A 17,042-nucleotide genomic window follows, 5' to 3' on the forward strand; every position below is an offset into this window, starting at 1 on the left:
TTTTTTTCTTTGCAACTTCTGTTTATTCTTATTCTTCTTCTGATTTTTTTCTTACAAACTTCTCAGTATTTGTCTCACTCTAAATCTCCTGCAGAGTTCTCAATAAATTTTTCACTTTGAATTTTCCACTTCCGACACTCATCGATCCCCAGAGATCAGCAAGATCAAGGGAACCAGGGAAACCAGTTTCTCAGGTTTCACTGCAGCCCAGAACTTGGTTGATGTTCAATCTTTCTTCTGTGAATTCCGCTAGAAATCTCGCACCTGGGTCTGGGCTTTTCCAAATTAATGTCTCATCTGTGCTTCTGCTCTTTCGTACTCCTGAATCTTCTCTGACACCAGCTTCATCACACACAATTCGAGATTGAAGAGCCTATCAGAGGGCAGATTTGCCCTGTTCACTTCAATCGCCAGTGACTTGAAGAAGAGCTCAACGCTGTTTTCTGGGCTACTTCTGCTACTTTTCTGCCTCCTGGAGGAACTTTCCACTATTTCATGGGGAGAAGGTGACGAACTATACTCAGGAGGGCAGGAATTGGTGGGATTTGAAACCTCGGTAGGTCGACTATTCCTGTGACTATTTCTAACCAAACTTCGATCATGTGAAGAGGTTCCGCTGCAAAAAAATATTCCATATGGATTTCTGGCGAGATTTTCCATACGCCAATGACCTTGAATCATTTTTTCAAATGCTTTTTTCAAGGTTAAAAGTTAAAAAAGGCCCTACTGAGCCTATTTCTGAGTCGATTGGGATGATTTTGGGTAAATTTGAAAGGTCTTTGAGTCCGCAATAAATCTCATGACATTTTTTTCCAAAATTCAATTGCATGATTTCTTTGCAATTTTGAGGTTATTTTTAAACAGGTTTAAATTCAATTCAGAATGGGAACTTACAGAATTCCTGAATTAGACACATTTGCTATATTTGTTTGCAGTATAACTTATTTTAAACATTTCAAACCTATTTTTTTTTTTTACAAAGTTTGGGGTTAAGTCAAATAAATTTTCAGTAAAAAAAAAACCCCTTGGGACTTTTAAAGACTTGTTGGACATTTCATTATTATTAGATGAGATTCCTAACAATCTCACCTACAATAATCCTACCAAAATTTCATGTCCTCCGATCGGGCCCAAACTGAAAAAATGTTCATAAAACCACCGCTAGAGGCGCTATTTTTAAAAAGAAGATTTTTCAATTTTCTCAGTTAAATAACTCAAAATTTCCCTTGTGCATCAGGCTGAAATTTTAATACGTTGTAGCCGCAGATTATACCTATCAAACGAAAAATTCTGAAGTCGATTCATAACCCCTGACCCGAGCTATAAGGGGTCAAAGTTCGAATATTGACCGGCCTTCATTTCCGGTTCTAATTAACACATTGAGCTAAATTTTGGGTTTTTGGTTTTGTCTCGATGAGCACTTTCAGATGGAAGTTCAAAAATCACCACAGGTGGCGCTGCGATAGCGTAAAAATTCATCGAAATTCAAACTAATTTTTCTCAAAAACGGAATTATGCAAGTTCATCAAATTTTAGAGTATTATAGTCCAGTCCAGGACGTTTCCAAAATGGGGCGTAGATGCGCTGTGGTTATAATAGAACCGGAGATATGAGGGATCAAATTTACGAAATTCAAAAAATCATATTTCCGGTTCTATTTGACCGATTTTGATAAGTGACGACTCAAACGAAAGATCTTATCTAATGCTTCAACTTTCTAGAACATTTGAACTTCATGGGACCAACACCAGGGGCGCCACAGTCGAAAAACCAATTTCAATATCACATAACCTCAATTATCTCGACACGTGCTTAACCGATCTTGATGATTATTCGAAAGGGAGCCAATGTCTTTAATTGAACTTGTTTCCCTTTCGATAATTATGCAAATTTTGAGGTTAGGGATAGTTCTTTATTTCTTATACCCAGCAAAATTCTTCAAGTGTAAAAAATTTCATGAATACTTCAACTTTACTGACAAAATACTTATTGCTTTTGAAAAAAAAAATTGAAAACCTTTTTTAACCTCAAAGTTTTTATACATTGATAATAGTAAGGTTATGTTACGTTTGCAAAAGTCAAAGAAATAAAGTTTTGAGGTTACATAATACAGTAAAGGGAGTAAAGGTCATGCAATAGCCTGCCTCATAGCAAAGAAAATGGAATGAGAATCACTTGCGGAAATTTTCGTGCATTAAATTCTCTCTTTTTCCTTGAGATTTACCACGAATTTATTCTGTGGAATATTTCTATGGAAATTGTCATGGAGATTGTGGATTTTTTGTGGCTTTCGAAGAAATTTTTATGTTTTTTTTTTGTAATAATTCCTTCTCATTGTGGCTAAACTATATTGATCAAAAATATCTCTGCGATGAACAGATGTCAGAAAAAATCCCTTGAACTTTTTTTTTAGGTTACATTCAACATAACCTAAAACTTTCCGAATAAACTCATTAGCTAAATAAAAAAACTATATTAAATCCGATCGATAACTTGATGAAAATAGAGAAAACACGGAATTTCGACCTGGTAGAGAATAAAGGAGAAGAAGAAACAGGTCGAAATTCCCTGTTTTCTCTATTTAAATAAAAAAATGTGCACTAAATGAAAGAATTACGCACAATTGCACAATTTTTCAAGCAGATAAAGTTAGCCGAAATCTGCCCGAAAAAAGGTTTGTGTCATGGTTAGCTCATTAAAAAGGCACATGACCCGAAAAATGGGGGGTATCTTGGCTAATGAATAGGCCTTTCCGTTATTTTTTTCATGAAAAAGAAACCCAATCGTAAGTAATAATACCCAAGTAATAATTTCAACAAATAAACATGAAAATGCACTTGAATGAAATAGAGAAATTTTTAAATCAAAAGAATTAATTCTAATGTAATTTTCTGTATGCAAATTTATTAGAGTATTCTTTCAGATGAAATATTTTTTTCGGGTTTGGTTGTGATTACAGATAAAGTGATTTCTAAAAAAATAAAGTGAATAAGAGATTGAATCAGAAGAAAATTAAGAAATAATAAAAAATAGACTTATCGTTAAATTTAGTTTCTTTGCGATTGGGTTTCTTTTGTATGAAAAAATAACGGAAAGGCCTATTCATTAGCTAAGGCTTCCACCATTTTTTCTGGTCGTGTGCCTTTTGGCTAGCCAAGACACAAACCATTCGCTGGCTTATTCGGTTGAGCCAAGACACAAACCTTTTTTTCGGGTGGATTTCGGTTAATCGCAACTACGTCAGGGAGTTCCGTTTTGAAAGAATTTTTCAGGACCAAAATAAAGCAAACGAATTCACTTCAGTGACACAGAAAAATTGCATACCCAAAGAGGTCTTTGGAATAAGTTACTGAAACGCCGTGATGTATGCAAAACATTTTCGATGCCAATTTTTCAGTCAAAGAAATGTATTTCAAATTTACTGCGTAAAAAAATATCTGCATAAATTTAGGGGGATTTCAAAAATTATTTTAGAAATAAGCTCCCAATAGTAGGCAATTCGTTTCAAATTCTTTCAATCCGTTTTCACTTAAGCCGGAACTCCCTGTAAAGGAATTCTATGTCTATGTCATCATAGAAGTTACATGTCAATCTATTTGAGAAGTTTTGGCTCCCTGGATAAACATTAAATCCCAGATATTTAAATCTCGAAAAAAGTTCATTAGAAAGGAATTAAACAGCCACTTACTTGGGATTGCTCTCATATGAAGTCTCTATGACTTCCACTTTGGGCAAATTGCGGTGCTTCACTTCAGGATTGCTCTGTCTGCCGTAAGTCAGAACCTTGGAATCCCTTTTCCTGACCTGAAGCGGATCCACATCAGTTGTGTCATGATCCTCTTCTGAATCTTCTGCCTCAGAATACTCCTGAGAATCTGCAGACTTTGACATCTCAGAAGCTCTGGCCAGAAGGTTGTCCAAATCTTCATAAACCGACACCCTTCGCTTCTGGACCCTCGTCATTTCGAACTTCTTCTTGGCCCAAGACCTTCTCCAGCCTATTTCGGACTTGTATGGTGGCCCATGGTTGTTTAGTTTGTCCACCAGGTCCTTCCACAAACTCATCCGGGACTTGTTGTTCATCTTGTTGCGCTTCTGCAGCATCACCGGATGTCTTTTCATGAAATCTAGCGCTGTTCTCAGTTGTTCCTCATTGAACTTTCCCATTTTAAAACAAATTTTATTAATTCTATTTTCAGGTTATTCAATTTTTGTTTTCACTGGCTTTTCCGGGAAAGAATTTTGTTTACACGAATTTTAACTCTCATTTTAAATGTCAAAATTCAGCCGTTTTTGTTTACAAAAAATTTGAATTTGTAAATTTTCTAGCACATAACGTACATCACGTGCCTATATTTTGGAAGAGATTGCGGGTTAATTTTCCCATAATCTGTCTAAATTGGATGTGAAATGAGATTGTATCCTTGAAAATGCAATTTTTATACATTTCTACATCCAGAAATCAACTTAAAAATTCAATTTTTGTATCCCCCACACTGTTTTTCACAGTGTACTAGAAAGTTTGTGTTCAAAAGGTTTGTACATTCTTCAGGATGGTAAATTAAAACGTCAAAAAGCAGCTGGGTTTAGTTTATTTACAAGCTCAGTGGTAGTGAATTCTTGAAGATTTTTAGTGAAAAACATAAGTAAATATTGTTGTGAATTGTCTATATTTAACAGGAAGTGTTTCTTGAGGAGCTGGTAAGAATATTTACCACGTTATTTTGATAAAATCACTGATATTTAGGAGGGAAATTATTAAAGCATTATTTGGGTCTTAATAAGTGATGTTCCTTATATAATCAATTTTAATGCATTATATCTGATGTAAAACTATATGTGGATTAAATTTAATCAAATAGGCAAGGATTTGCGCAGGAATTCATTGAAATTCGGGTTTAATTGGTGTGTTTGGAAATCTTAGTAAACATAACCTCAATATTGAAGTGTCAGGCGGGAAAGTTAAACCCCGTATAGATTTTGGACTTAAACCATTAGAGTCAATAAGCTCTATTTGATTTTCTAATCCTAAGAATTTAAACATAGATTTTTTAAAATCAATTTAGAAGGTCCCTAATCAATTTGAATACATTTAATTAAACGAAACGGATATTCCTAGTAAAATTCTTTCAGTTTTACTGCTCGCAATCAAAGAGGGGGCACCCAACTAGCAAATTAGCTGCCTTATAGAACCAAATACTTCAAATGATCTCATAATGATCTTCTAAACAGCTGACAGCGGAATTATAGGGCAGAGACATAAAAGTCTCATAAGAAGCATAATACAATCCTACGAAACCCTTTTTATAAGATAATATTTCTCAAGAAAATATCTTCTATAATATTTTACTTACATCAAGCCCAAAGTATGTGTTTATAAGAACAAAAGCCTTAAGAACTATTTTCTTATAAATCTTATTTCAAGGTGTGCTACAAGTTCTTTTTATAGACTTTTTTTCAGTTCAATCCTTTTCACGTGAAAATATTAGTCATTTTCTTAATGAAAATTAAAGTAGTCCTATTTTATCGATTTGCTCAATATTTTCTAGAGCTTCTGTTATTTGTTTCAAGCTCCGCCTTGAGCAGAGCTCAGGCTAGAGGAGGAAATTATTCTGAATAGCTCAGAACAATTCCCTGCTCTTCGAGTGGCTCCAGGAGCTTCCTAATCTGCGGATCCTGGTTGAGTTGTCCCCGGTGTCTCTCGACAGCCCCTAATGGTTGGCTAAAGAGCCTCAGGTCTTAGGCAGAAATGCCACCTGTTATGGGCAACAATCAGTTGCCTCTCTGGGGAAGGGCAGGAAAATCTGCACGCAACTCGGCTGTGGGGAGCCTCAATGCAGGATCTCAGCAGAAAATTCACTAGGAATCTCTCTGAAAGCCGACTCTAAAATTGCCACTGGAGGCAATTGGAGCTGGACCGTTGATTATTTAGGCACGCAAGTGCCGATGATCAGGAAGGCCCTGGATGGTGAGAAAAAAGCCCTGCAAAGCAACCTCCTGGCAAGTTGCCTGAAATTTGAAGCCACTCTCTCATACTTCGATTTAAATTTATATGGGAATTTTTTGCACTCGCTACCGTTAAGCTAAATATTTAAAAAGTAAGAAGTTTTTCCGTATTATAAGATACCTTTCCGTATGAAGGGATAAATATATTAAATTTTTGTATCAATAAATTTTTTCCTTGGAGCACTGTGAGCTGAGTCCGAGATCAATTTAGGAATTGGCTTCAAATTGCTCCATATAAAAAGGCCAACTTGCCAGGCGCTTGCTGCAAAGTCATTAAGGCACTTGCTCTTTCTAACAAGGGAAGTACTCGAGTCATCAAATTCAGAAAAATCTGAGGCTTTGCTCAACTACGCATAAAGGCATCAAATTAAACGTGGTATATTCAAAAAGTGCGAAATCGGGTTAATTTTTTTTTAAAAATTCCCCAAAGTTGAAAATGACACCTTACGCAGCACATAATAAAGAAAATTCGTATGGGACTGCATGCGGCGCTGGCTCAGCGGTAGCGCACTGGGCGTTCAACGGGAGTGCCGCGGGTTCGATCCCCTGGCTCCGTCTGTTTTTTTTTTCCTTTTGATATCTTTTTTTTTTTCAATTGAAAATTCTATTCTTTATTAAGTAGTATTATTGTAGTGTAAATTGCTTATCTAGAGTGCTGAATTAAAATCCCCAACAAATTTTTAAAAGCGATGAAAGTGCATCCCATAATTTATCAAATAATCAATTTACTAGTAGAAAAATAAAAAAAAACCTGTATGTACTTACAATCAGCTATCTGAGGATCGTTGTAAATATTATTTAAAGTTTTTATTGAAATTTTATAAAAGATTAGAAAGGTCGAAGACTCAAACCAATTTTTTTGGAAAAATTCATTTGGAAACCTGCACTCAAACTGATTGTGAAAGTATATCTTTCATTCGATGTGCACATTGTGATTGCATTCTCTGTTTTAATCATTTCTTTACTGAAATCCATATTCACTAATAAGTTTAAAAAAAAACTAATTCGTGTATTGTGGATTTCGGTAATGATTAAAACAGAAAGTACCACAACGAGAGCATATGGATTACAAGTGTGCCTTAAACATTTATTTGAGCACAGGTTTCCAAATTAATTTTTCCAAAATAATTGGTTTGGTCTTCGACCTTTCTAATCTTTTATAAAATTTCAATAAAAACTTTAAATAATATTTACAACGATCCTCAGATAGCTGATTGTAAGTACATACAGGTTTTTTTTTTTATTTTTCTACTAGTAAATTGATTATTTGATAAATTATGGGATGCACTTTCATCGCTTTTAAAAATTTGTTGGGGATTTTAATTCAGCACTCTAGATAAGCAATTTACACTACAATAATACTACTTAATAAAGAATAGAATTTTTAATTGAAAAAAAAAGATATCAAAAGGAAAAAAAAAACAGACGGAGCCAGGGGATCGAACCCGCGGCATTCCCGTTGAACGCCCAGTGCGCTACCGCTGAGCCAGCGCCGCATGCAGTCCCATACGAATTTTCTTTATTATGTGCTGCGTAAGGTGTCATTTTCAACTTTGGGGAATTTTTAAAAAAAAATTAACCCGATTTCGCACTTTTTGAATATACCACGTTTAATTTGACGCCTTTATGCGTAGTTGAGCAAAGCCTCAGATTTTTCTGAATTTGATGACTCGAGTACTTCCCTTGTAAGAATAATGCCGCTGTACTTTGCTGCCGGTAGTGAAACACCTTGTTGATTGATGGCTTTAGTCTGATTTATTAGGAAAAATTTTAAAGCTTTTATACAAATTTTGATATCCCACTTCAAGCATTCAATATCAAAATATGACCTAAACATAAATATGCAATTTTAATGACATAATTTTCTTATTTACTAAAATTTTGCTGACTGATTGCATGCTTTGTTTTCACTTCCCGGTGTCGCTTTTCACAATTGCCGGGTGACCCAATTACTAATGGGAAATTAAGATATTTTTAATCTTCAATAGTTCTTAAACTATTGATAATTTTATAATTTTGATTTAGCAAACATATTTTTGAATAGTTCAAAAATAGTTTGCCATAGGTCAAAGTTTCAATTTACCTTTGTAAATGTGTTAAATTTAGCCTTAAAAATGTACAATTTTGCTCTTATGATTTGGAAAACCATAACTTTTTCCATTAATATTAGCTAAATTGTAAAGATGATTAGGATTCTATGGATGAATCCTTGGAGTTAAAAGTCCCAGAAATACTCTGATTTGTGTTCCAGGATTCATTCCAAAAGTCCTTGAAATTTCAAGTCAAATATCGATAAATTTAGAAGTTTTTAAGAGCAAATTGCACAAAGTGATTTTGATATAATAAGGAAACTATGGATCCTTAAAGGACGAGACTCTATTGTCCTATTAGTTAAGGATATAGAAAATATATTGAGACTAGTTCCGTTTCTTTGGTCCTTATAGTAAGGGAAATAATATGCCCCATCCTTGGGCATTGCAATCACTCAGCAATATTCAATATTCTATTCTAATAGTTCAGTCTTTCAACGGATCCTATCAACATTCTGAGAAGAAAGATGAAGGTTTTCTGCCTTTTTAGTCTAAAGAACTTGTTTGATGATAGTTCCCTCACAGGATGTATCGGGAGTCGCTGTAAATTTTGATGATAAAGTCCCTACACCATTAACATGTGCTTGAAGTGGGCTTTAAAGTACATTGAACAATTTCTGAAAATATTAGAATGTTGTGTATCCAATCCATGTTCATCTTTGAACAGCAATTATTACTTCTCAATTTATGAATAAAACCGGAAAACAGTTTAATTACGCTGTGAGTTTTCTATTAGGATAGAAGAGCGCAATGAGTACAATATGGAAGAATACTAAAAACTGCTATAAGATTCTCATATTTGCTCTGCAAATAGTCTTATAGAAGAATCTTAGACTTTCAGTACACTAACACTTTTTTCCACGTGAAAAATATCATGATTTCCACAAAAAATTAAAGTAATCCACTTTTATCAATTTGTACTATTATTTTTTTTGTCCTTCAGTGGCACTTACACTTTTTAATTTATAAAAAATATCATGGGAGCGCCCAAGAAGTATTTTCTCCTTCATTTTGGCTTGTACCATTCTCAAAATACGATACTCTGTGTTTCTTAAACACCGCTTGTAGTACTCCCGAATGAGTCTCAGTGACCCTTATATGTAAAAGTGGCGCACTACTAAGTACTAAGATGATCAGGATCTTTGAGCACTACTGACAAAGAATGTGAGGCATTCTTTGAGAAGATGCTGTAAAACTTAGTGATTTCTTTATTTCTTGATTATACACTCGTTATCACTATACCACAGCACATTTTGACCTTAAAACATTAGCACAATACCGCAAATCTACTCTTATTGAATAAATTTGTGTGAAAACTGCTTTGCAATCCAAACGTTGCATGCAAAATGCAACAACTTCCCCTGATTTCCCCTCATTTTCCCTTAAATTTGACCTGGATCTATTGAAGACTTGTAGCATGCTCATAACAGTCAAATTTACAAATAAGCGTAAAATTCAGTCGAGACGAAGTTGGGAGGTGTATCTTCATAAATCGATTGGATATTAATAAGGAAAAAGAAGACGCGTTCAGCAGATTATTTACAGGGACAAAATGGATTTTCATGGGTTCCCGGTACAGCTACAGCGACCATCTTTGTATCTCTGAAATGGCGGTAATGGTGAACTAATAAATTACTAAACATCATAAATTACATTAAAAAAAAATATAATTACATAAAATAGAATTAGATAAATTTCATCTCATCATGTAGATCTAAGAGATCTAACGATACTAGAGATTCGATAGTATCGAATCGATACTAGCGAGAGCAAAAGTTATCATTTCTCTCCTGGTTTTCCGGTTCCGGACTCACTTTTACTCGGTTCCATGTAATCAAAAGGGGGAATCCTTGAAAACTTCTCGAAATTTGACAGCTGTCATCTGTCTTTCTGCGCACAGATTTAAGGGAGTTAACTGTACTTACCTTATAATACTTTAGTCTAGATTTCATGTGACCTAAAATTTTCGAATTTACCTATTGCCTACATATTAAATCGGCGGTCTCGTTTTTTGGGACAAGTGGGACAAGTGGGACAGTTTGAATCCAATCCAATTTTAATTCGTCGATATAAATTCCACAAATTCAAACGGGTTGAATTAGTTTATTTGTTTTTTGGGACAGGTTTAGATTACTCCATTTAGTTTGAATAACGCGAATAGTGATCCAAAAATGAGTATCAAGAGACAACTTGGGTCACCGATAAAGGATGACAGGAGGAAGATGTTGAAAACAGAAGCTCTGGAGATTGTAAGTCCACAGGAAGTGGATAAAATACCGAAAGGCTTTGTAGATTCCGATGCTGAGAGTGAGGAGGATGAGACTCTGTACACAGGGATGAAGGATGGGAAGTTGCATGTGAGGGGAAAGACATTGGAACAGAGATTGGCAAAATTCGTGATGGAAGACAATATTTCATTGTCCAGCACCAGGAAACTCCTCAAAATCCTCCGTGACTATGGTCATGAGGATCTGCCCACGACCAAAACGACTCTCGTTAAGGACAACATTGATTTCTCCAATGAAGTCATGAAGGTGATCAAGGGCATTGAAAAGCCACTCAAGGCTAAGCTGGACTTTGTTATGGATCAGGCAGCTAAGTTAGAGAGCAGTCTCAATCTGCCGGATGACATTGTGGATTATGGGAGAGTATCCATGACGTCCCAGAGTTTCAATGCGTCCGAAACCAAAGACAAACTCCATGCCTTTCCGGTTACAACTACGGCAAAGTTCGAGAAGCTCGATGAGATGTTTGACACGGACACAGCGCTTGTGCGTCAAGTCAGGGATACCATCATGTCATTCCCCACGGATTGGATGCGCCTCCTGATCAGCGAAGATGTATTGGTTAAGTATACCCTTTCACGGTCAACAGAACGAAAGAGTATCTTCTCTTTCAAAATTTTCCAATACGCCCAAAAGCTGACCAACTATCACGATGTTGTGCATCAGTTTAAGATTGCCAGGGATCGACATGCCAAGAGAATGGCCAGGAAGGTGAGTAACAAGCCTTTGAACGGTTTTTTTGGGAATTTGAATGCGAGGAAATGGTTTGAGTCTTGGCTAACAACTGAAATGGTTTGTGTCTGTTGAAAAAATGGGAACAGTTTTTGATCTAGGGAATAAGAGAGAAAAAAGCAGAAGCAGGAAACTTCAAAGTGAAAAACAACTCTCACAATTTGGATTGTAGAAATTGACGATTAACTGCTCATAGGACCAATAGATTTTGCACATCTTAGGAACAGAATAAATAGCGTTCGTAGGAACAGTTAAATTTTATGTTTCCTATATTAATTTTGTTCATTGCAGGAACAGTAAAAATTGACTGTTTCTGAGAACAGTTTTGCTTTTGAGAACACTAAAATTTGTTGTGCATTCACTGAGAAAAATCCAAAAAAGTTAAAATAACATTCCGGAAATGTTAATTTTACCCTGCATTATTGATCCGAAATCGGTGTAAATATAATATTATGCCTTTTAGGTGTATTAAGGGTTAAAGTTACCCTTTTTCATGTTAATTTTACCTTTAAAAAGGTGTAAAATTAACATTAAAAATGCTGATATATTTTTACACCTAAAAAGTGTTAAAGTTATCACGAAAAAAAGTTAATCGTAGCCTCTTTTTTTCTCAGTGTATGATATTTACAACGGTAAAACGGTAAACAGGAAAACGATAACTTTCCATGTTAATTTTACCATTTAAAAGGTGTAAAATTAACATTAAAAAATGTTAATATATTTTTACACCTAAAAGGTGTTGAAGTTATGAGGGAAAAAAGTTAATCGCACCCCTGTTTTTTTCTCAGTGTTGGAACAGTAAAATTCACTGTTCACAGGAACAGTAAAATCATTTAGGACTTGGCATAGTTCATATTTGCTGTGCCATTAAGCTGCTATGGACTATATTTCTGAATAAACCAGCAGTATTTCGAGTCTTCTGGATCCCGTTTCATCGTAGAAGCATCAGACCACCCAAGACTGTTTTACTGTTCTCAAGAACAGTTTTACTGTTCTCAAGAACAGTTTTATTGTTCTCAAGAACAGTAAAATTTACAGTTTTTAGGAACGGTTAATTTTAATTGCACCCATTTTGAACTTTTTCTGATTGCAGGAATATTAAAAAAAACTGAGATTGTAAAGTATCTCAGCCATATTGTTTCTGAGAACAGTAAAAATTAACTGATCAAAGAAACAATAATTGACCATTTGTGGGATCACGTAAAAAGTAAAAAAAAATTTACTTAGGGTGGAGTAAGTACTTTTGGCTACTTTAAGGTTTCATGTGCTTCTAATTTTTATAATCTTTATTTAAATAAAATGAAATTTTGTACAAAGATACCTTAAAGCCGTTTTTTCCTAATAATCCAAGAGAATTCCCAATTTTTTTTGTGGATATTTTAGTGAAAAATGCATTTTATGCAACTATGCAGGGAGCTGACATTATCTCTGAAAAATGCGACCGGTTTCAGTGTAAATGTTCTCCTGTTTTCGTACACATTTTACGAGATATCTTCAAAACTACGTAGGTTGCCAATTTAGGGTTTTCGGTTGCCAATTCAATATTAAGTTGGCTTCTATTTTGCATATATATTTTTTTGCTAATTCAATCTACAATGACAGAAAACAGCTAACAAACTGAAAAATTTTTTTCGGCACGTTAGAAACATATGGGAAACATAGGAAACGTCATGCCCTTGCAACTATGCATGATTCAGTACTTTTGGCCATTGTGTGTAAGCACTTTTGGCCACTTGTTTCCAATAGAATTTTAATAAAATAACAGAAGAAATAGCTTTCGAAAACTTTCACAAATACACAGCACAAGTCCTATTCTTATTTAACACCAATTTTATGTTATTATTAGAGTATTTAAAACTTTTGCGCACATTTTCTATTTGATGTAAAAATTCGTCAAAAGTCACGATTGGTTTTACTGAAATCTGCGAGGTGCGCCACGTGTAAAATGGATGGGAAAATGAATGGCCAAAAGTACTTACACAGCTGAAAAAAGTAAGCTCTTTTAGCCACATCCGATTTTCATTTAATTTGTTAGAAAATCTTATTAAGGATGATATCACAATAAAATTTAGTTAATTAAGAAATGGACTTTCATTGAATAACATCAAATAATTTCCTCAAAAGTATGAAATAATGCAAAACAATTTCTCTTAACATTAACAAGTTTCTTAAGAATCCCATGTTTTTTAGTGATTGTTTACCTTGTCGAGAATTTCTTTTAATAACTTAGAATTAATCAAATCAATACAAAATCAAATATGGTTTTTTGATTCGTTAAATTAAAGGTCACGAAATAAGACCCATTTTCCTGTTATAAATAAACTCATAATTGCCTTACAGTGTGATTTTACTTTAGGTGGCCAAAAGTGCTTACATGGCCAAAAGGGCTCACTCTACCCTACATTATAAAATATTAAATAAATGAAGTATTAAAATTTTACAAAATATATTTTCGAAAGGAGTCCAAGAAAATCTAGTTTCCGCAAACTGTTCTCAATATATTTATCGCAGTCAATTATCAGTTTTGGAGTTATTTGTATTATTTGCACATTGAATTTGCAATTTTTTAAGCAGTTAACGTCTTCTTAGTGTTAGTTTTTGTGCAATCTGTCATAAAAAAAGCGATTTTAGGAACAGTTGGATAACTTTAGCTTAGACACTTTGCATTATCCGTCAGCTGATGCACAAACCCAATATAAAGCGAAAGGAAATTGTCGAAATGCTCGAAATGTTGCAATTTGTCTTTGCAGAAAAAATTAGCAGCTCAGAGAGCCGCTGAGGAGGAAGAAGTAACAAAACAGGAACAGGACATTGAGGAGACAATTGACGAAGATACACAATCTGCTTAAAATTTCCGATTCAAATCGCATAAATCTCATCGAAACAAATAAGAAAAATGAAGAAGAATTTCAAGGAGATGGAAATAAGATTTATTTGACAAGTTAAATACTAAAACAAAAAAAAATATTTTTTAGGTGGTTTGCAAAGTTTTCACACCTCTATAAATCTATTGAATTGTTTCCAATGATTTTGCAAAAGAAAAACTTTGAAATAAAACCGATAAAATGTAAAAATTTTGTTTTTCTGTGAAATCTAAAACCTTTTATCCACCCAATTTCATTTGAATTTTATTAAGTTGAAAATTTTGAAGTTTTCATACGTACGTTTTTTTTTTGACGAATTAAAGTCTCCTCGGAAATGTTGTAAAACAACAGCAACGCAGAATGTAAACATGCAAAGGCACCGCCCCCATCAGACCTGCAGCAGAAGAAGAAGAAGAAGCTCCTACTGCTGACAGCTGGATAGAAAAAAAGCGGCGTAAAGCTTGAAGACAGCAAGTTTTTTTTGCATGTAAATTATCCTTTGTTGCTTGGACACGATTGCAGCGCCCCCAGTCCACCTACGGACTGTGTTTTTTGTTTTTGTTTTTGCAGACGTCGCTGATGAAGATGCTTGCTTGACAAATGAGATTTCCCTGTCAAATTCAGATGAGGAAAATTAAAAAAATTATATGCTCAAGGTAAGATTTTAGTGTTTTGCAAAACTTTGAAAAGGGTCAGAATATCCGTAAATTTACACAAAGTTGGCGCCAGAATCAAAAATTTTGAATGAACTTTGAATTAGCCATCTTTCAAATGATATTATGCCAAGATTTGACAGCAATTGGACCATTTTCTTGTCCTCGAGTTAAAGCTTTTTGAAGGAACCCAAGTTTTTTATTCTTATTCAAAATTCTGAGTTTCATTTTTTGATTAAACAGATCAGAATAAATAAAACCGAATACGAAAAGTAACTTAAAACGTTCTGGGTTAAAAACCGAAACCCATTCCGGGAAAAGGATAGAAAAACGTTCTGAAAAAAGTATCGAAAAATGTTCCAAGGAGCGAAAAACGGAACGAGAAAAGGACAGAAAAACACTTCAAGACGATCAAAAAATAAACTGAAAAAGAATCGAAAAACGCTCAGAAAAAAAGATCAAAAAACGGAATGGGAAAGGGATCGAAAAATATTCAGAAAAAAGAATCGAATAAGAACACGAAAAGTACCGAAAAACGTTCTGGGAAAAGAACTGAAAAATATTCCGGGAGAAGAATAGCAAAACGTTCTCAAAAAGAATATTGAAAAATGTTCCGAAACAAGGAGCGAAAAACTAAACGAGAAAGGGACTGAAAAACTTTCAGAGAAAAGGATCAACAAACCAATGAAAAAGGGATCAAACAACGTTCCGAGAAAAGAAACGTAAAACGGAACGAGAAAGGAAAGGGACCGAAAAAAGTTCCGAGAAATTTATCGTAAAACGGAAGGAGAAAGGGATCGAAAAACGTTCCGAGAGAAGAATCGAAAAACGAAAGGAGAAAGGAACCAGAAAATGTTCCGAGAAAAGGATCAAAAAATGAACGGAAAAGGGATCACAAGACGTTGCGAGAAATAAAACGAAAAACGGAAGGAGAAAGGGACCGAAAAACGTTACGGAATGCGAAAGGAACAGAAAAGCGTTCTGAGAAAAGGATCAACAAACGAACGAAAAAGGGAAAAAAACGTTCAGAGAAAAAATCGAAAAACGGAAGGAGAAAGGGACCGAAAAACGTTCCGAGAAAAGGATCGTAAAACGGAAGGTGAAAGGGATCGAAAAACGTTCCAAGAAAAGAATAGGAAAACGGAAGGAGAAAGGGACCAGAAATTGTTCTGAGAAAAGGATCAAAAAATGGAACGAGAAAGGAAAGGGACCGTGAAATGTTCCGAGAAAAGGATCGAAAAACGAAGCGGGAAATGAACGAACCGAAAACAGTTCGGAAAAAGAATCAAAAACGGAAGGAAGAGGGGATCGAAAAATGTTCCGAGAAAAGGATAAATAAATGGAACGAGAAAGGAAAACGATTGAAAAACATTCTAATAAAAGGATTGTAAAACTGAACGGGAAAGGGATCGAAAAGCGTTCCGAGAGATGAATCGAAAAATAGGAGAAAGGGACCGAAAATGTTCTGAGAAAAGGATCAAAAAACGGAATGAGAACGGGAAAGGGAAAGGAAAAAGATTCAGAGAAAGAATCGAAAAATTCAAGGAGGAAGGGACCGAAAAATGTTCTGAGAAAAGAATCGTAAAACGGAACGGGACAGGGACCGACAACTATTCCGAGAAAATGATCGTAAAACGGAACGGGAAAGGGATTGAAGAACGTTCGAGGGAAGAATCGAAAAACGGAAGGAGAAAGAGAAAGAAAATGTTCTGAGAAAAAGATCAAAAACGGAACGAGATAGGAAAGGGACCGAAAAACATTCCGAAAAAATGGTCGTAAAACGAAACGGGAAAGGGATCGAAAAGCGTTCCGAGAAATGGAGTGTAAAACAGAAAAGAACCGAAAAATGTTCCGAGAAATTGATCAAAAAACGAAACGAATAAGACAAGGGACCGAAAAGCGTTCCGAGAAAAGGATCGTAAAACGGAACGTAAAAGAATCGAAAGTCGTTTTTAGAAAAGGATCGGAAAATTGAACAGACAGGGATCAAAAAACGTTCCGAAAAAATAAATCGAAATACGAGACAAAAAATGACTAAAAAACTTTTGTGGAAAAGAACCAAAAAAGCATTCCGGAAAAAGTATCGCAAACCTAGACAGGCAAAGTTTCGAAAAACGGCACGGAACTAAACTTTATGAATGTTTTTTAAGATTTTTTAGTAGAATAATGTTCTGTTTTTTGACAAAATGTAAAGTTTTACTATATTGCTTGTATGTTTCTCAGGTTTCGTAAACGTTTTCGCTAGTTCCTGACAAAATATTCAACATTTGATAGATTGTTTTGTATGTTTCTGGTGTTTCGTCAAAATTTCCTTTTGTAGTCACTTATTTTTTAAAACTATATTTTGTTCCTGAAAAGAAATTCTAGCGTTTTGGAAAACATTTCGATTGTTACGCTTTTTCCAAAGAAATT

At 34.7% G+C, this 17,042-nt stretch overlaps 3 protein-coding genes across 4 annotated transcripts in view; 1 reads left to right on the forward strand and 2 right to left on the reverse strand.

The window, feature by feature from the left end:
• Positions 1 to 4,290, reverse strand: LOC129806216 (uncharacterized). The gene is made up of 2 exons (XM_055854637.1): positions 3,689 to 4,290; positions 1 to 616 (listed from the first exon to the last, which is right to left on the reverse strand). The coding sequence occupies exons 1-2, from the start codon at positions 4,165 to 4,167 to the stop codon at positions 286 to 288; spliced, it is 810 nt and encodes a 269-aa protein (XP_055710612.1). The 5' UTR covers positions 4,168 to 4,290; the 3' UTR covers positions 1 to 285.
• Positions 4,291 to 4,543: 253 nt separating this feature from the next.
• On the forward strand, positions 4,544 to 14,187 carry LOC129806215 (uncharacterized). Its single transcript, XM_055854636.1, has 3 exons — positions 4,544 to 4,701; positions 10,220 to 11,092; positions 13,864 to 14,187. The coding sequence occupies exons 2-3, from the start codon at positions 10,268 to 10,270 to the stop codon at positions 13,960 to 13,962; spliced, it is 924 nt and encodes a 307-aa protein (XP_055710611.1). The 5' UTR covers positions 4,544 to 4,701; positions 10,220 to 10,267; the 3' UTR covers positions 13,963 to 14,187.
• The window catches only part of LOC129806212 (serine/threonine-protein kinase Smg1-like), a 48,666-nt gene continuing 45,644 nt past the window's right edge, over positions 14,021 to 17,042 (reverse strand). For both annotated transcript variants that reach the window (XM_055854634.1, XM_055854633.1), the window contains exon 10: positions 14,021 to 14,588. The gene's annotated coding sequence lies outside the window, so the exon portion shown is untranslated. The remainder of the gene's footprint in view (positions 14,589 to 17,042) is intronic.

The sequence above is a fragment of the Phlebotomus papatasi genome, chromosome 3 (assembly GCF_024763615.1).
Source record: "Phlebotomus papatasi isolate M1 chromosome 3, Ppap_2.1, whole genome shotgun sequence".
NCBI lineage: Eukaryota > Metazoa > Arthropoda > Insecta > Diptera > Psychodidae > Phlebotomus > Phlebotomus papatasi.

Coding starts and splice junctions, on each gene's coding strand:
- LOC129806216 (XM_055854637.1), bottom strand. CDS start 4,167: ATGGGAAAGTTCAATGAGGAACAACTGAGAACAGCGCTAGATTTCATG. Junction 617..3,688: donor TCATATGAGAGCAATCCCAA/GTAAGTGGCTGT, acceptor ATTTTTTTGCAG/CGGAACCTCTTCACATGATC.
- LOC129806215 (XM_055854636.1), top strand. CDS start 10,268: ATGAGTATCAAGAGACAACTTGGGTCACCGATAAAGGATGACAGGAGG. Junction 11,093..13,863: donor CCAAGAGAATGGCCAGGAAG/GTGAGTAACAAG, acceptor TTGTCTTTGCAG/AAAAAATTAGCAGCTCAGAG.